At 46.3% G+C, this 20,273-nt stretch overlaps 1 protein-coding gene across 7 annotated transcripts in view; it reads right to left on the reverse strand.

Annotated features, from left to right (window-relative positions):
* The window catches only part of PLS3 (plastin 3), an 86,240-nt gene that overhangs the window by 16,444 nt on the left and 49,523 nt on the right, over positions 1-20,273 (reverse strand). For all 7 annotated transcript variants that reach the window (XM_048864111.2, XM_048864117.2, XM_048864115.2 and 4 more), the window contains 2 exons: positions 16,759-16,844; positions 4,019-4,182 (listed from right to left, as the gene is read on the reverse strand). In XM_048864111.2, the coding sequence (XP_048720068.2) occupies positions 4,019-4,182; positions 16,759-16,825 (231 nt within the window). In that variant the 5' untranslated portion in view covers positions 16,826-16,844. The remainder of the gene's footprint in view (positions 1-4,018; positions 4,183-16,758; positions 16,845-20,273) is intronic.

Here is a 20,273-nt window from a genome sequence, read left to right on the forward strand (position 1 = left end):
AAAGCTGTTGCACAATTGTAACCCAGTTTGTGTAAGCAGGACAGCTCATGGGATGTGTCTTTAGTTCACACAGATGTGACTTTGTCCACACCCCACAGAAAACAAAAATCTGAGATTTTTAAAGCACATCTGAGCAAGTGTAAAATAACATCTCTAAGATGGACCGCAGCAGTGACTTTCCTACCATATTAGGCTATTGCTAGGTAACAAACTTTTCAACAGATCAAATCAATACATGCTCTTTATGCTTGAGGTCAACAGAGAATCTTCAGCATGGAAAAGTTTATGCTGGGATTTCTTTGTAGATATTAATGTACTATTAATGTCTATTGAACTAATGATTAGGAAAGAAAAACTAATTAAACTTCAAGAAATCATCTCCTCAGAGGTGACCTCTGCCTAGAACTATCGTAACCTAATCAGCTGTCCAAATCTCCAAGAGCTCACCATTTTGCTCTCCTCTTGCTAGTCCCTTCTGAGCCCCAGTCCTATTTGCTCATCTGTGTGGGCTTACAGCAATCTCTGTATCACACCTTGTATCTTCCATGAAATATTTGCCTAAGTGAGACTCGGTCATCCTCTTGGGGTTTTGACAATCATCCAGTTTTTCTGCGCTCTTACTGAAAGCTTCCCAGCTGGCACATCCTACTGGAAAAGCACCCAAGAGCTTTCAGCTCCAGCTTCTGCTCCGCAGAGGAACGCTCTCCATGCAGGACAGCTTTGCCTCTTTCCCTGGTGCATTAAAGATACATGGTGTCTTCTCGTATTTCCCTTTTCCTCTCTACAGTTACCAGGTACACACATTTCCCCCTCTGCTTCTCTTGTGTAAAAGGCACAGTTTTGGCACTGAGGAGCTGAAGATAAGCCCCCATTTCTTGTAACGATCTGGTCCCAGTGTGGCACAATTCCACATACCAAGCTGGAGCAGTAGCATTAGTCACACACAGTAGCTAGCCTGCCATATCCTGGCTAACTCAAAGCTACTACTTCAAGGGTGCCTTGTGATGGGCACCACAGATTAACCAAGGCGGCAGCAGGCTAGTCTCCTGTCGGGATTTCAGACCCATCCAGTATTTTAGCTTAAACCTAATGTTTACTCCTGTGTGCAGCTCTCGGCAGCCGGCAGCCTTGCTAAGCATTTCAGAATTCCAAAGGCAGCATTTGCGGGCACACTGAATGCAAGTCCAGGAGACCTGGGGTAATGTCAGAATCTCAGAAGAACGCTGGTTATGGAGCACCTTTCTAAAAGCCCTCAGGGCTGGGACTCCTCGTGAGGTTGGGGAAAGGAGGAAAGAAAAGAAAGTGCATGTCAGAACATATCCCTACCCAACCATTCTCGATCGACTTCAATCCCCCTGAAGGGATTGACTTCTGTCTTCAGCAAGGGGCACCTACAGCCGTCTCTGAAATGCTCTCAATATCGCATAGGTGTCAGACAAACTCGCATGGTGCTCAGGGTTCTGCCTGGAGACTCAGTGGCAAGGCTCAGGTAGGGCTCTCAATTACGGTCTCAGATTTCAGTGCCTGGTGCTCAAGCTCCTTCCTGCCCCCAGTGCTCACTATTCTCCCTCTAGAACTTCTCTGTCCCTTGCCGGTCTCAGCAATCCCCCTTCTTCTGGTACAACCCGTAGTGTGATCCTTTGGCATGGCCTGGTGGACTCCCTTGTCAGGGCAGGACTAAGCACTTCTCTAGTGGCCCTATCTATTTTTCAATTTTTTCTTGAATTGCAGTTCTGGTTGCAGAACAGGGCCGTTAGCCTGTCTTAACCAGGCAGCAGAGGGAAGCCCCAGTAGCAGAGCGATTGTAGCTAGCTCTGTGTCCCCATTCCCTACTCCTTAAAGCCCTCAGCCCCGGAGACATGGCCAGTCAGCACAGCATTAGACACCATGCTGAATCAGCCCCTGCTGCCACCAGGATGGGGTAGCACAAAGGTGGCATTCAGCAACATCGCCCCTCCCTGCATCGCTCCTGCGCCAGGGACAGCTTGGCTGGACCAGAGGATCCAGGCTCCACGGGGTTAGGAGTGAGTTTGTGCCACAGTTCTTTTTATTACGAATTTGGAAATGTGCAGCCTCACACAGTGAAGTATTTGTTAGACTATTCAAACGGACCCTTTTAAATCCTCTTTTAAAAGCACTGCACTTCAGATGGCATGTTTACTACGACCGGTCTGCAAACCGTTTTGAAAAGTAACAAGCTGTTCACTAGATGAATTACTTTCATTTTAATAAGTTACCTAGGTGTTTTTTCATTTTATTTTCCATGACCAGTCAAGGAGCTGCTCCAGTACCCTACTGTTTAAGTCATTCAAATGAACACGGCTAGCCAACCCTTCATTTTAAGACCACTTTTTGGCAATGAAATCTTGGTCAACCTCAGATAAGTCTTCCTCCTCCTTCATATTATTTCTCCAAGTAATTATGCTGAAGCTGTAACGTTCCCTCTTTCTACACTTTAACAAACAAACTTTATAAGCGGAATTGTTGCTAAATCTGATGGTCTCCCCGCAGAGGTTAGTTGCTGGTAGGAGATCTTCATATTATTAACATACAAAATTATTAAACGCTTCCCTTATGTGGATGAGAATCTTTTAAACCGTGTTCCAGTGCAAGTTAGAATTATGAACCAGTGCAAACTGGCATTTGAAACATGCACCCAACATGCAAGTGCTCACAAACCGCAAACGAACTCCAACTTACTATTCAGCTCCGAACTCAAGAGTTCAGAGGGTCTGAAAATAACCGAGGAACAAAAAGGTAAAGCTAAGTTAAAAGAAATCAAGAGAAGTTGCACATAAAAACAGCTGTCCGTCTCACACCACACATTTAGTGGCATTGCTGTCACAACACCACTGTCAGAATGTAAAGAGGGTACAGGGCGGCATTTAACCAGTCTTTCAGAGAAAGCCTTTGCCAGAAACACCACACTTTTTCTGATCCCTTTTTAGAGTCAAAGGCCAGATTCTAGATTTTTCTACCAGATCATCATGCTCTGCACTCCTCCTCCGAAGGGAAAAGCAGGCCAATGGTGAAAGTTAAATCAATCAGACCAGCAACTAGAACTAACCTCGAAGTGTACCTTATAAACCCGCCTCCCACCCTCATTTGTAACAAACAGAGAAGATTCTCAAGTGATTTGTAGACACATGAACTTGAGAGGTAAAAAACTTTCCTTTCCTTCTGCTCCACTAGTCTGGGGAACCAAGTATTAACTAGCCACAATCCAGGAACTAGGACAGAATTTAAGACTTATCTATACTTAAAATTCTCCCACTGGTGTAGGTAATCCACCTCCCCAAGAGACAGAGGATAGGTCAATGAAAGAATTAGTCTCTGACGACTTACTGCGGTCTACACGGGGACTTAGGTCGGGCTAACTCCGACGTGCAGAGGTGTGGATTTTCTGCACCCCTGACCAACGTAGTTAATCTGACCTAGTTTTCTAGTGGAGACCAGGCCTTAGTGAGCTGTGAAGTGGCATGAGCGCATAGATCCCATCATATCAGTTCTGGTTTGGGTCGGGGACCTAAAAAGTGTATGGAAAGATCAAGTTGATTTCAAGTCAGTATCTTCTGAGGTTTGATAAGTGAAAGAACCTTTCCTTCTACTCAGAAAACAACACCAAGTCACCCTAGAAAGGAACGACCCTTCAGCGTCTCTAAGACGGACAGTTTTCATACTGGAAAAGTTCTGAGACGTTCTCTGATCCATTCCTTCAAAAGTAACCCTGCTCTTTCCCCTGGGAAGGCCAGTGCTTTGGTAGGAAAGGCTAGGCCTATTCAGCTAGTGTTTCTAGAAGCACAAGAATTACTGCAAACAGTCTTTTAAAAAAAAAAAAAAAAAAAAATCAAGGCCTAATACAAAGTAGACAGTCTGATCAGGGTGAATGGAGTGAGGAGAAGTTACACCCATTATTATTAGACTTCATCTAAGGCAGTTCAGACTGTGTATTTGTCACAAAACCCTATAGCAAAAACACGGTTAGCTTAATTGCAGGAAAATGCAGAAATATACTTACAAACACAAATTCTTCAAAGCTAATCTTCCCATCCTTGTTCTTGTCACTGTCAATCATAAGATTCTGAATGATCTCTCTCACTTTGTATCCTGGGAGAGGCAGATTAGCTTCCTTGAAGAGTTCATGCAGCTCATAATCACAAATGAATCCATTGCTGTTGAGATCTTTACATCATAGTGGGGAGGAAAAAGGAGAGAATTTTAGAAACAAGTTAATCCTCCTGGAAGTACATCCCTGTTGTCACCAAAATAAATTAACCCCAAATCCCCCAGCATGCCTTACTGAAATGTAAAAGGGGTCTAACCATTTGTCTTGTAATTTCTGTAAGGCACAGAGATGATGATAATACTGAACAGGAGATAAATATCCTAAGTAGTCTACTCATTTTAGATCCAAATCTACCTGTGTCACACAAACTTGCTGTTCATAACTGTAAACTGGATTCACCAAGAACGTGAATTAAACAGCAGGAAAAAAGAAAGGTTGCCCACGCTGACAGGAGCCAGCTGGTACAACATCATGGGTTTTTGTGAGACGTCTCATTCCGTGCATGACAAGGGTCAGACCTGGGACTTGGAGGTCCTGCATTCAATGCATGGACTTTAAATTTAGCAGGCAAGCACCAGCAGCGAGGCGCCGATCCTGCACGGACTAGCGGGCTTGACTTTACATGGTGCACGTAAGCCAGCTGACTTCAGACTTGATCTGAATGGGATTGCTCACCATGCACAAGGTTTTGCATTGCATAAAAGTCTTTGTAGTACCAGTGCCCCCGGCTTGTATAAAACCCATTTTAATATATTTTCTGAATAAGAACGTACATCCTAAACACCTCCCTCTAATTTAAATTACTGGTGTAGGTTCCATGCTTTCAGAATCTAAACAGGTTTAAAAAAAAACAAATACAGAACTGATTAAATCACTTCAGTAACATTGCCATCTACTGTGAGCTGCCAAAGAGCGCTATGCAATGACATTTGGTTTGATAATCAGCTATCAAGTTACAGCGCCACTGGATACTCAGAAATAGGCTAAAGTAAACACCTCCTTGGGTAAGGAAGAGACTGGGACAAGGGACAAGACTTTCAGTTTATCTACTGCCTTTCATACAAATGGATCCCGCGTATTTTATAATCACACAATGCCATGTAGCAAATGTTTTCCCTGCCACCGAAATACAGGCATACGAGGCGTTGCATTACCAATTACCAAAGGTGCTGGGTCTAGCGCCCCCTACAGGTCTCATCTGGAAGACTGCTCCTCCACCACCAGCCCGAGGAGTGTTGGTTCACTGGCAGACCAACGAGTGCCACCTCCCGACTCACGCGCCATTCTTCCTCGTTGTGCACGGCTTCTCTTGGGAGGACTCTTACCAGGTATTAATAAAACCAACCCCCTGAAGGCTGACGACCTCACAGTTCGGTGTGTACAGAGCCTTCGCAGGCTAAACCACAAAGGCCAACAGCAGCCCTGTGTCATTAACAGACTGTGCCCTACATCAGTGCAAGGTGCGGGGGGAGAGGGGTTAATCCAGTTCCTAGGGGTGGGGGCCACTTCACCAGTGACCCCCTGGATAGCACTTAGACCAGGCCCAGGGGCAAGGCAGGGTATAGAAGCTGAGCTGCTGCCCATGTGGAATTAGGAGTTGGAAGGAAGGACTTCCCTCTCCGGTGCTGTCCACCGGCCTCCTCAGGAGCAAAAAAGAGTCATTTAACATCCACAAGCACACTCTGAAACAACAAAGGGCCTTGGTCCCAGAGAAAACGGCACAGACCGGCAAGTCTCCTAGATACAGCAGCTGCTCTTGTTTGAGAGCAAAGCAACTGCCCCACATCTCTCTTCCCCTCCTCTCCTCCCCCAGTACAGGCATTAGGGCGGTCGTCTTTAATTCTTTTCCCTTGACAGCTCTGCAGTTAGAGCCACCAGTCACATCCGCTGTGTATTGCCAAGACGGTCTCCCCCAGAGAGCTGGTCTGCTGCAGAAAACAGACCACACGCCTAGCAGCTCCGGCAGCCACAGGTATTTTCAGCTGGACTCAGCCAAATGCATCTGTGGGAGTCACACACGTAAGTTCTTCTGCCTTAAGATCAACAAGCACACCCTTAGTCTTCACTCCACATACCCTCTCCAGGAAGAGAGCGGTGCTTCGACAAAACGTGTGTTCTACTCACAACACAGCTGCCTTCCTACGAGCGCCCAGAACTTAAACAGCCTGCCCCAGAAGCAACGTCTGTCACTGGTGCACATTCAGATGCCAGGTTGTTGTAGACTCTACTGGATTGTGGCAACAAACAGAATTGCTCAGATCAGGGTTGGAAGGGACCTCAGGAGGTCATCTAGTCCAACCCGCTGCTCAAAGCGGGACCAATCCCCAATTTTTGCCCCAGATCCCTAAATGGCCCCCTCAAGGATTGAACTCACAACCCTGGATTTAGCAGGCCAATGCTCAAACCACTGAACTATCCCTCCCCAGCCAAGACCAAGCCAAAAAAATAATAATCAAGGTCAGTCTTTACTGATCTAACACAGACAACCACCTTTAAACAAAGAAAAGCCAACAGCACATTAAAATAACTGAAAAGCCTGATCCACTATCTAAATGTTAGTTATTTAACAACAGCGCTGTAAGCCTGATTAAATCTTGCCTAGCAAGTGTTCTAGTAAAGAAACCCCTCCCCAGCCGGCTCCGTTTCCCAGTTCCATGTGGTATTTTAAGGCATTTTAGTAAGTTCACCAGAAAATGAAATGCAAATGGTTTAATGGCAGGTGTCCAAGGTACCATAGTACAACCCTGTAGTCACTCCTAAATTCTTCCTTAAAATGTAATACAATCAAAAGTATTCCAAAGTGAATTACTAAAAGATTAAAATCCTATTCACAACTGCAGCACTTAAAATAATGCTGACAAAATAAAACGTGCTTTAACCAAAGAGTAATTTTAGTGAAAAACACTGCTGTCTGGCCTTCAATTTTAGAACTTTATTCCAAAAATATAAGCTTACAAAGCAAGCTTTATTAAGCCCAGCAGTCAGATGTCATCAGCAAGCTATTTCCCCTGGAGATAAATCACAGCTTCTTTCATTAAAATGTCTCATTGCACAAACTAGCTCCTTAAGGCAGATCCTTTCACTGCCTAGAAACCAATGAAAATGCCCAATGCATAAAGGAGGCAATTCACCCCCGTGTAGAGGGCCAGCTCTGGCCTTAAGTGGTACTTCAATTTCACCCCAAATCCCTCTGCAAATCAGTGCTAAGTCTTGGAGTCTTGGTTCACAATGACCCACGAGAACCTTCTGCACTTGTGCCAAATAAGTCAGATAAGCCCAGAGACACCTGTGCAGAGTTTTGCTGAATCTTAAGCTAACATTTGTCCAAGTCACGACTGCCAACCATTTTCTACAAAGGAAATGGCCAAGTACGCAAAACGCTGCCTCCTTGAAGCTTTAAATACAGACCTTAGCCAAGGCAGGAGGCCAGCTGGGATTTTTATTTCTATTCCTCATTTATTTTCCATTTCTGACACCTCAAACTTGTATCTAAAAAAGTATTTGCAACCCAGGTTTGCCTACAGCACATCTGTGTTTATCCAGAGGTGTCCCGGGACAGGTGACGAATGGGAGTTCACATGATGGGAAGCTAGTTGGAACGTAGTGAGGAAGTTTTACTTCCAAAGTCCTCAACCCTAGAGCTCAGGAAAGAGGCCAGCCAACCTTCAGTGCCGGCCAGCTGCTTTGGATCCCCACCCTGCATCACAGAGGAGAAAGCCTTTAATGCCAGCTGGCACTATTTGGAGCTCAGGCCTAAGTCAGAGGTCCAGCAAATCCTCCACTCCCCTAAAGGTACATACCACTCCAGGGATGTCACCAGCTGTGGGTTCACAATGTCCCCCCCCCCCCCCCCCCGTATTTCTTGCAGAACAGAACAGAAACCACCATTTCCACAATTAGAGGAGATACCGTAAGCAAGGACTGGCCACAAGAGAGACTAATTATTTGAACTAGTTTGTTTCTAAAGCCCTGGTTTGCTCATTTGAAATCCCATCCGGTCTATACAAACTGCTTTCCACATCCTATCATCAGGTGCTTTCAAATAGATTAGATTTACCTTTAAAAACAGGAAGGAATAGTTTTACCAGAAAGGAAAGCTCTGCCCTCATAAGTGCCTTATTACAGAAGACATTTTCACTAAATGGCCGCTCATTCTCTTGTGAAAGGCATGGGGGGGCGGGGGACAGGAGGGAAGGAGAAAGGGAAAGAGAGAGAGACAGACAGACAGACAGACACATGGAAACTTCTTTTATTTTGGAATGATAGGACAGCCTTATAAGAAAAACAAAAGGGCAACTTGATGCGGACAGATAATATAGAACTTCAGTTGTAGGGTCTGGCTCACCATCTCTTGGCAAACGATTTATTCTAACGCTCACCAACTCTAGCCAAAAGGCAAGGATCACAGACACACAATCCTACTTTAAGCTAGTCCCGTAACAGACACATTTCAGCTGACTATACCACCATTTAAGCTTATCACTTAAAAGAATTCCTCATGCTTCTGATAATCATTTACTCTGGGATTTCTTACAGATCAAAAATTATTCCAAAATAATCAAATATTTGCTTATTGGGGGAAAAAAAATAAAAATTTATTTATATCATCAACCATATCCTGAACGGCTGGTCATTTCAAAGGAACCTAATGGCACATTCTCTTAACCAGGTTCTCAGAACACTTATGTAAAAAATGGATGATGAATTGACCAAGAATTCTTCCTTAGCCTGCAAGCAGACAGACCACGGCTAGATGCTTGGACACTACAGTTAGATACCCACGGCTGGCCTGTCTCCGCTGACACCGGCTCAGGGAGCTCAGTCTGTGGAGCAGTAAAATTGCAGTGTAGCTTTCTGGGCTCGGGCTGGAATCCGAGCTCCGAGACCCCACGAGGCGGAAGGGCCCCGGAGCCCGGGCCCAAATGTCTACACCACAATTAAACAGCCCCAACAGCCTGAGCTCCACGAACGCAAGTCACCCGATACAGACGTGGTGGGTGTTTAATTGCCGTCGAGACTCACCCGGGCTACATCTACATTACCACACACCACCGGGGGTAGCCGTGTAGCATGCCGCGCCCGCACAGCCATGTGTGGTTACACCCGCCGGAGAAAGGCTCGGGCAGATGGGAGGCAGTGGGGGGAAGGCTCTCGCTGGCATCAGCATGTTGTGCACTATCCACAGCCCGCCCCCTGACAGGCCCTCCGGGACCCCTGACCCATCCAACCTCCCTAAGGTTGGGACCCATCCAACCAACCTAAGTGGCATGTGTGGACCCTACTGGTGTGCACTAGCAGCTCCCTCGTGCCCGTTAACAAGAGTACCCATTAACGCACCCTGGGAAGCTTGTAGCGCACGCCAGCAGGGTCCACGCGGGCCAGTTAGTGCACACCGCATTGGAGGGACTAGAATTTGCACCCCACTCATGAGGACGAACGCACTGTGTAAACAAGCCCCACGGTCCCTTTTTAGCTTAAGTTAGGGTTATTTAAATCTGATCCCAGCTCTGTTGGGTTGGATTGCAGTTACAGTGATTTACAGAGATATGCCAGGATCTCCTGCTTACTACTCTGATCAAAAACCTGAAACAAACAACATATTTTAAGACTCTGCATTACGGTGTTGCCATTGGACCTTGTTTTATAGGGATATCAGTGTCCCAGCTGCTTCGCGATTGGGATTTACAACTTAAATAGTTCTTCTCCTGCCTCAGCTGCAAGACACCAGGCTGCACAGCAGAGGGTTTACAATACACAGAGGCTTTTGCATTTTCAGTCTTAACTCCTTGGCAACAGAGCAGTGGATTTAGGTTTTTAAAGTTGGATGGATACGCTGCCCCAGAATTGTAATAGTTTTAATGCAGTCAGAGTGGAAGCCAGGAATGCCCGGATAGCATCTAGCTGAATAACTGAGAAGCACCCAAGCACTTACAAAAACAGTTGAGAGTGACCCTGCAGCCTGGCTCTGAAACACCTTAAAGATCGGTTATGGAAAGCTACTATGTCGTTACTAGGCAGGGGAAAGCCACAGACCATCTTTGTGACAGAAAGCAGTAAGTCTACCATTTACCTTTTCATGGAAGGGGCCTAGTACCTCATTGGCATGGTCACCATTGCTCAGACCAAGTTGTAAGCTCCTGCGTAGCAGGTGAAGTTTCACATTTAGTTACAATGTGATTCAAGCACTCCAACTGAATACAGAACGCCTGTTCTGGAGAAAAGTGAGAGAGTGGAGATGCGGGCAGAAGAGAGGCTGTCGAGTTTGGGAAGGGAAACTGATAAGCAGAATGGAGATGCATATTACTATGGGCTACACAGTCTGGCAATCTTAACGAGAGAGAGACAGAGAGAGAGAAAACGAACGAACACATACACAACCTTAATTTGTATGGTCTGGAGACATAACCTTCTCCTTTCAAATTTCAGCAGGTCCTTGTGGTGACCCAATGAAAGTAACTCCCACAAAAAGACTAAGAGCTCTAGCCCCTCAACCACAGGACATTTACTCTTCCAGAGGCTTACTCCGCACTCGTTCCGGCACTGCACAATAGATATTTTCAAAATGACAACAGCACACAGGATTCAAGACTTGTTTACAAGGGTCCTTGTTGTGTGCTGGCAAGTTCTAGTAGGCTACTGTACACCATCTCCACAAATCCACTGCATGCCAATCTCCTGCATTTCTGGACGCCCTCTACTATTTGGCCAGACTTAAGGCGGGAGGTTGTCTTGACATCAGCTCATTATTAGCGGAGTAAAGGTTATTCACTGGCTGAAGGTCCCCAGTTAGAAAGCCTGTGCCAGAACCAACGCTTGGGCATCAGAAGAGCCAGGACTACAAGGAAGCAAATATGGAATCGTTCTAACAGGCAAACTACAGACTGTGAGCATTACACTTTGATGGAAAGGAAACTACAGCTCATCCAAAGTTTCCTATTTCTGCTGAAGGAGTCTCCACGCCCACATGCGGGACCCACTCAAAGGTCACTGCGATGATATATGGGCACCAGGCTCTGCCCATATGCAGGTGGCACAGCAAAACCACAAGCAGAGAAAAAATCAAAGCCACTTCAGCTCCGGCTCAGCTTCCTCCAGACAAAACACTTAAAATAGCTTAAATAACAGGATGCAAGAGGGGAAAGTAAACCACACATTTCCTTTTAAGGATATGTGCTCTTGGCGTGACAAACTCCTTCAGGATCACAAATCCTCTTTATATTTGCTTTAATATACTTTCTGGAGCATTTTTTTTATTGCCTTGCCGAAGCAAGCAAAAAGTGTTGAAGTAAGTTACAAATATTAAATCCTTGGTGTTTCCAAACAGGAGGGCCATCACCTACAGAAGTACACAAAATCGGGAGAGAAGAAGTTGAACAGATTTTGTTCTGTACCTGTCTCCTAGGGGGGAAATGCTGCTCACATCCAAGTACAGACCAATAAAGAACCCAACATTACGAGACTGCCCTTATTTGAGATTTGGAGCAAGCCCCAAGCACTGTGCATCACTCAAAATCTGGACACAGCCAGTCAGGGCACAACATTTCAGCAGCCCAAATCAAGTTACTGCCATAAGCTATTGCATTACAAGCACATCAATAAAGGGGCCATTTTAAAGGTTGCACTTTCAGCCACTGGTCCCTTCAAAGCTGCCGTTCGCTTCTGTCCTCCCACTCCTCCCCCAACGACAGTCCCTGGTTTTGTAGGGCTGTTTGTCCATGCAGCCGAAACCTCCATTTTATTCTCACATTCCAAACAAACCCCAGCTCTCCTCTGCCTGCTGCCTTTCCCCTCCATCGCGTGGCAGAGTCAGAGGTGGAGCACACCCGCCACGCTGGCTTTGCCGACGGCACGCACGCATCCCTCAGACGCTGGCAGGTCTGAAGAGAAAGGAGATGGCAGGACCAGTTCTGCACAGTGAAGCTGGCCAGGGTGTGAGTCCTTTTAAATCTGGATGAAGCCAGTGAACCAGAGCAACCAGATTACTAACCCCTGCCCAGTTCTTAGAGAACCTTTCACAGGTGATCTCCTTCCTGGATTTCTTTATGGCAAGGAGAGATCTCGGACACTAACCAGCAGAACTGTAGCTAAGGGATTGTCTACACCTAAAACGCTACAGCGGAACAGCTGCTCCGCTGTCGCGCCTCAGTGTAGACACTACCTATGCTGACAGGAGGGATTTTCCCGTTGGCATAGGTGATCCACCTCCGTGAAAAGCGGTAGCTGGGTCGACAGAAGAATTTTTCCCTCGACCTAGTGCTGTCTACACAGAGACTTAGGTCAGCTTAACTAGGCTGCTAGGGGTGTGGATTTTTCACACCCCGGAGCGACGTAATTAGGCTGACCTAATTTTCGAGGGTAGACCAGGCTTAAGACAAACAAACAGTGACTGAGAACAGGGGTGACCATCAATGCTCCTTCTGCCTCGGAAAGGAGCACTGAAAGCTGCTGGTTTGGAAAGTTAAGCTAGCTACTCATGAAAACATGCCCGGTGTTCACAGTCTAGCACATAAGAAGCTGCTACGAGTTACCAACGTAGCAAGAGAGAGAGGTTGGAAAAGTGACAAGTGCCAGATTTGTTCAATACTGCACCCAGGAGCTCTTAAGAACATAAGGCTATCACAACCATACCTCAGCCCAGGTGAGCCCATCTGCGGCTAGTGTCACCAGCACTATAAATGGAAGTCCACTGAAATGGAACAGCGATTTGCTAGATGCTATAATCAAAGTGGTTCTGACACAGAGTGTAGTTTTGCTTCATTGGCAGGATGCTCATAAAGTCAAGTATCAAAACTCCAGAGTGACTTACTTATCAGTCATTCCATGGAATTCCTCCTCTCCCCATCCACACACACACACACACTTTCTAAAAACCCCAAGAGCTCAATTTTCCTACATTTGCACTCATGTCCAAGGATCGTAGCTGGACTCTCCATGGTGAGAGGAGGATTTCTTTGGAAAGAGAGTTACATATTTTCACATTTGTAAAAGAAACTGAAGAAAGATTCCCAGAAAACAAGTCATAAATCCTGAGGCAAAAAAACCCCATGACATTCAAAACATTTCAGATAGCTTCAGGCATTTCCATTGTTGAACCAGACTGCCCTGTGTTTTATGCAGACAAGACGGTTACAAGAGAGACAAGAAGGAATCAAAGGAATCTACTGAGGGACAAGGACTCCTAAGTCACCCTTGTTGTAACTGCCTGAAGATAGCAATGATGTTTCAAAGGTTTATAAGTCATTTTTTAATTAAAGAGAGGCTATCTCCAGAATTACCAGTGACCTGGATTCTCCCAGAATAAAATTGTTTTTGACTTGGATCCCTCAGTCTTTGGCTGTCTCTGTAAACTAGGAATGAAATCTAATTCTGATCACCTCTTAGGGCTTGTCTACACTACCCACCAGATCGGTGGGCAGCGATCGATCCAGCAGGGGTCGATTTATCATGTCTAGTATAGAAGCGATAAATCGACCACTCAGCTCTCTCCCATTGACTCCGGTACTCCACCAGAAGGAGGAGAGCAAGCAGAGTCGACAGGAGAGCATCAGCTGTCAACTTACCACAGTGAAGACGCCACGGTAAGTAGATTTAAGTACTTCAACTTCAGCTACGCGATTCACGTAGCTGAAGTTGCGTATCTTAGATCAACCCTGCGCAGTAGTGTAGACAAGCTCTTACACACTGGTCACACAAGAGACTGCTTTACTGTGTGGGGAGTCAGTGTAGTGATCCTCCCATTCTAGTGGGGACTCTCGTTAGGAGCTGATCTGAGATCACATAACGCATGAGCCTTTGGCACACAATGCATGGACCTCCTGGTGCAATCACATGGCAGAGATTTACGCCCAAAGTGGTAAGGACATGTATCCTTGGAAATTCACTCAGCAACAATTAGTCCTTTTGCCCCACTACCTGGAGCATATCTGGGGGTAGGGCTAAAAGAACCAGATGGGAAAATGCACAAATTCACTGTCCAAAATAGCCATTTTAATTTCTGCAGACCAGAACTCAAACTTTTCGGAATGTGCCAAAGAGCAGCGAGCTCACGACAAAAGCCATTTTGTACGTAACGCTCCTTGTTGCCTGGCTCTGTCTTTAGGGTATGTCTACATTTTGAATTTGTTCGAGCCTCTGCCTCCTGGTCGGTCAAAGTAAAACTCACTCATGGCACACAGTATGTGATGAAATAAAACAGAAGAGATCTCTGCATCACATACCTGAAAGACTTTGGGTTTGTTCTCTTAAATTTCCCTTCCCCCACAGCTCGTTCTTATAGAAATGATCAGTGAATAGAGTGGGGTTAAAAACAAAACAAAACAAAAACCAACTGGTATTTTTTTAAAGCCCAAAAAATATTTTTTATTTACAATTAAATACATTTTACTTTTTAAAACATTTAAAATGAAATTTGAAATTATGACAACCTAGGTTAATGCCTAAACTAAACTAAAATTATTAAAATCATTTCCATGAAATAAAAATATTAAGCCGTACATGTGGCTGCCAAAGTCAAAGCCCTGAACTAGTGGAAGTCACTGACTAAGCACCTCGAACCAAAGATGGCTGAAGAGCTCAGCCAGCTTTTGACAGCTGCAGTCTCTTCTGCAGGTTCAGAGAAGCGCATTTTCCGTTTATTGAACTAGCTCAATTCAGTGACTACTTCATTTAAAGCAGAGGAATCAATTGGGTGTTGAAAAAGCAGGAAATCTTGTTTTATTCAGAGACTGGAAGAGGGAAAATGGAGGTATGAGCGGATGAGACCAACAAATCCCCCCAAAAAAACACAAAAATGACACAACCAGAATCCATCAGTTCAATTAATTAAATTCATTGTTTAAGTAAATCAGTTTTAAATTCAAATGCATCTTTTGAAAACTGTACTTGTTTCTTACAGATCCTGCACATTTAAGGTAGTTTTGTTTTAATAAAGTTTTGGTTTTCTGCATTTTTAATTGAATTCCAATTTCCATCCAAGTGCAGTCTGAAACAGATCATGCACAAAAAAATTTATCTTGTAAAATAAATGCATCATTCACCATTTTCTAACACAAAAATATAAGTTAACATATTATTCAGGTGGCTAACTTACATAATTAGCTAGCTAAATGTTTATAGATGTGTATCCTTCTGGTTAGGAAAAGACTTCCAAATTCAGTGTAAAAGTTCTGTGTAGTTGCAAACCAATGTGTTGATTCTCAGGTGGTAACCCATTAAACCCTCTCTTTTAGTAAAAGAGCTAAGAAGTACAAATGCAAAAAAAAAAGTTTAAAATCAGTTATTTAAGTCATTTTGCTTTAAATGAATCCTCTATCAGTAAATAAAATGCCTTAGACCAAAGTCTCACCATGTTCATACAGCAGAGAGATTTCGTACTGACTGATCTTAAACATGAGCTAACAGAGAAAGCTTATAGGAACACCACTGGAAGTGAAACACTAGGCCGGTCTTCATAGAAGGAGAAGAATTTGATCCCTGCCTACTTTGAAATAAGCCTGAAGCATGTGTAAAACAGGGACTTCCTCGTTGACTGAACGCTGCTTACCTCCCAGGGGAACTCAATTAAAAAGTAGATGGACTCAGACCTCCTCACCTTCGCAATTCATTGTCACTTAGCACTAGATCTTTGTGGACTACCCTGGCCCCTAAAAAAGGTGCATTAGCAGGCCTAAATCCATCCAACAGAGGGCAGCAGCGTACTCACACCAGAGTCACAATATGACAGTACCTTTCTAACCAAAGAATTGGTCTTCCCATAGCCACAAGTTTGGTGTCCCCACTCAGCCGATTCATGCTCTAAGAGCTGTGACTAGATCCTCAGTGCTGTGGCTTTCCTGCCAACTCTAATCCCAAAGGCCATGGGAACCTGCTTTCTAAAATGTCACGTCTCACTCAACGGCTCACTTGTCCCCTTAGGACAGAAAGTTAGCATGGACGTTCACCGGGTTGTGCCCAACTTCTAGTGAGGGTGAAGTGAGCATGAGCAAGGGAGAAGGAGCAAAGATGCCGGAATGGAAGCATGCTCACACTTCCCATCAGGAGATGCAGCTTTGCAGGGTCACTTATCCTGGAACAGGCAGGTCGTGCTGGACCCTGCTCGTATAGCAAAGCCTCCTGGCAGGTGTTGAAGGATCCCAGATGAAACTACCCCCGGTGCCTACAAGGGAGACCTCTTGCCAGTTTTGTTATGCCCCCATGTTTTACCCAGTCCAGAAGGTTCAGTGCTGTGCTTGAGGGTTTTTCTCTGAAGCTGGTTACAGCACGCGGCAGGCCTTCAAATGCTAAGACATCACCCACGCCAAGCGCCTAAAATAATGTTGTTTGTTTGGAGAATTCCACTTCCACCCTTGTCAAGAGATAACGAAGAACCTGGCCAATAAGGGATCTGGGGCAGTCCGGCATCTGCTGACTAAGACAGGACTGCCCAAGGAACATGCATTGCATGTATTCCACCAGCTTGCCCACAACACCATGGGGGGTGCTGTTAAATGGTTCACGTGAAGGGGCACTAAAATTGCAAGGCACTAAAATGGCACCAAAAGCCCACCTGCCACTTTCCTGGTGTTGCTGTTGGCAGAGAGAGAACGAACCCGTCAGTCTGTGTTGGTGGCCCTGAGTGTGCAGATGCGAGCGAGGTGGTAGGATCTCATCTCTATAAGCTGCTTGTTACACTGAAAGCAGGAAGAGCTACTTACCAATTTTGGCAAAGGCCTCTCTCAGTTCTTCCAGCTCATCTTTGGAGATCTGCGTGGTGCTGGCCATCTCAGAACTTAGTTAGTACCTGCAGGGAAAGAAGAGAGTTCATGAAACAAAGTTGTTTTGTTCACGTGCATTTGATTCCGCAGTTATGCTACAAAAGACTCTGCATGCAGCTAAAGGCAAGGGCTATTCTTCCAAAAACTTATCTCAGTAGGTCTTGTAGTTGAATTTCTCTAGGCAGCAAAATAAACAGCTGTTGAGCACAGATGGAAAGGGATGCCCAGCCCTGCCAGCCTTGTTAATATTTATCCATCTGTGTGTTCATTTTAATAGTGGCAGCCCACACTGCAACTGCTCTTCATGTTCCAGTAAAGCATCTGTCACAGGTGTGTGCCATAGTCAGAGCTGCTTGAAAAATGGAAAGCTAGTTGCATGAAAAATCTCAAATCACCTGAAACTAGAACCACCTACGTTCCTCCCCGTCCCCAGTACAATTTCAAAATATTATTTTCTTCCACGTTCACGTAAACAATTAAGCAGATTATTAAATTGCTCTCAAAATTTTTCATTGACCCAAAACCTGGTTTTTGGCAAAATAAGAGATTCAAAAATATTTGGAAAAAAGTCCCCAGACAAGGCAAAAAACCCAAAATGGCACAAACAAAAACTGCTTCCACAAAGAGGCCATTTTTACTTTGTAAAACCGGTTTGAAAAGCATCAATTGTCTTTAGCAGTCAGCATCCTGAGGAGGAACGGATGAGCCAGGGGCTAATTTCCACTGACACAGGCCTCCTGGCAGCACGGTTCTGCAAGGCATGGGACAGGGGCGAGCACACAGAGGGACAAGGGGCTCTATACCATGCTTAACATAAGAGCATATGGAAACTAAGTCTTAGTTTGTTCAGACTAGTGACAGTTCCTCTGCCCTGGGTGTACTTCAGAAGCACAGAGTGGAGCGGTGCCTCTCTGTGGGCTGCAGCTGACCCCCGCCCCCCAGAGGCATTTTTGGAGGAGCACGCAAGAAGGGGGCAAGGCAATGGAAGTCCGAGGCACAGCACGCATAGGCTATGCCTACGCTGCAAGGCAATACCTGCGGCCGGCCCGGGTCAGCGGCCACCCACAGCAGAGTCACGGGGGAGTGAGAGCAGGGAGGGCACCCAACACACCAGGCACCCAAAACAACACAACACTCTGCTGGGCGGCGCCAACACCTTGGAGATCCTGGGGTAGGGCTATGTGTCAGAGCGGCCGGCAGGCTGCGCGGCTCCTTTTCCCTGGTTAAATATTTACAAGGTTTAGAGCTGGGGCAGATTTTATTTTACCAGAGCCAAGGCTCTCACTGCGTCAGGGGCTGGTGGCGTAGGTACTACTTGTCAGTACCTCTGCCTGCCCGAATCCCGCCCCAGCCGGACACGCTAGACTAGACAGGCCCCACGTTCACCGGGACTTGGGGACACGACAAGGCCGCTTTGAATGCCATCGGCTGGAGAGAGCCAAGCAGAACAGTTTCTCCCCCACTTAGAGGAGCCGTCCCCATGAGCCGGGGGTTGGGGGAGGGGAAGGGAGCTCATCAATCTGCATTTTGCCGGCTGGCAAGAGGAAGGTCGTGCTCCACTTTAGCGCCTTTTGACCCAATAAGCCTGCACTTGCACTGATCTGCAAGCCTCCTTTGTCACCCAGAGTTACATAACAGCTCAGTTCCAAAGCGTGGCTCGTTGGGATTCGAACATTCAGAATGTGTATTTGCCTGGGGCTGTAGATACGAAGATTTACCTTGTTACACTGTTTGGTTTGGGGACAATAAATAGTTTAACAAGGCAAGAAAGGGTGGGCAGAGGCAGACCGATGGGAAAGCAAAGCAGATGGGAGCTAGTCACCATTGCCTTATTGCAACATACTTTGCAGGGGAGCAACTTGTTAATTTACTGGCTCTCAGCAGATGGAATTTGAAGATGGAATTTTATTTACACTCATTTATAAAAATCCCTAACAATATTGCGGTCATGGACCAGCTGACAGTCCTTTAACTATGGCAGCACGAGAAGCCTTATCCTGAGAGTGGGCCTGACTGTTATAAAAAGACAGTCAGCTGCGAACCAGCTGAGCGGGGAACAGCGGAGAGGCTAACAGAGGGAGTTCGCCTGGGGAGAGCCCACTGAGCCTTTCATCTTGCCAACTTCTCTGAGTAGTTACTACAACTCCTGAGGAAGGTTGTAGAAGGACGGTAATATGGATGGGGGGGGTTCAGCTGTTGTGACCTGCACTGGATGTGCCATGTTTGTCTTTCTTCCACAGGACAGAAGCGACTTTGTCTGTACGAAGTGCAAGCTGGTCTCCATATTGGAAGAGAAGGTTCAAGGTCTGGAGCAACAGGTATCGACCCTGCGTTGCATAAGAGAAACTGAAGATTTCCTGGACAGACGTCAGGATATGCTTCTATGGGCACAACGTTCTGAAGATTCAGAGCAGGCTGCGCCACGGGGACAGGACGACGGTGAAGGAATTTGGCAGCATGTGACCTCCGGAAGAAGAAAGGGGAGCGTCCATGTACCAGCAATGCAGATATAGGTAAGCAACCGTGTTCATGTTCTCTCCACAGGGACCATTGCGGAGAGTGGACCAGATGATACATCTGAGGGAAGGGAGCAGAAGGAGACTCCGCCGATTGGAAGGCATGGGATGCACTGTCCTAGGGTTCGGGGTTCCACGACCACCGCTCCCAAAAGGAGGCGGCGGGTGGTGGTGGTGGTCGGGGACTCTCTCCTCAGGGGGACTGAGTTATCTATCTGCCGCCCTGACCGGGAAAACCGAGAAGTCTGCTGCTTGCCAGGGGCTAGGATTCACGATGTGATGGAGAGACTGCCGAGACTCATCAAGCCCTCGGATCGTTACCCCTTCCTGCTTCTCCACGTGGGCACCCATGATACTGCCAAGAATGACCTTGAGCGGATCGCTGCGGACTATGTGGCTCTGGGAAGAAGGATAAAGGAGTTTGAGGCGCAAGTGGTGTTCTCGTCCATCCTCCCCATGGAAGGAAAAGGCCTGGGTAGGGACCGTCGAATCGTGGAAGTCAACGAATGGCTACGCAGGTGGTGTCGGAGAGAAGGCTTTGGATTCTTCGACCATGGGATGGTGTTCCAAGGAGGAGTGCTAGGCAGAGACGGGCTCCTCCTAACGAAGAGAGGGAAGAGCATCTTCGCAAGCAGGTTGGCTAACCTAGTGAGGAGGGCTTTAAACTAGGTTCACCGGGGGGAAGAGACCAAAGCCCTGAGGTAAATGGGGATGTGGGATACCGGGAGGAAGCATGAGCAGGAGAGCGCAAGAGGGGAGGGCTCCTGCCTCATACTGAGAAAGTGAGATGATCAGCGAGTTATCTTAAGTGCCTATACACAAATGCAAGAAGGCTGGGAAACAAGCAGGGAGAACTGGAAGTCCTGGCACAGTCAAGGAATTATGATGTGATTGGAATAACAGAGACTTGGTGGGATAACTCGCATGACTGGAGTACTG

Source organism: Caretta caretta, chromosome 9 (genome assembly GCF_965140235.1).
Source record: "Caretta caretta isolate rCarCar2 chromosome 9, rCarCar1.hap1, whole genome shotgun sequence".
Taxonomy (NCBI): Eukaryota; Metazoa; Chordata; order Testudines; family Cheloniidae; genus Caretta; species Caretta caretta.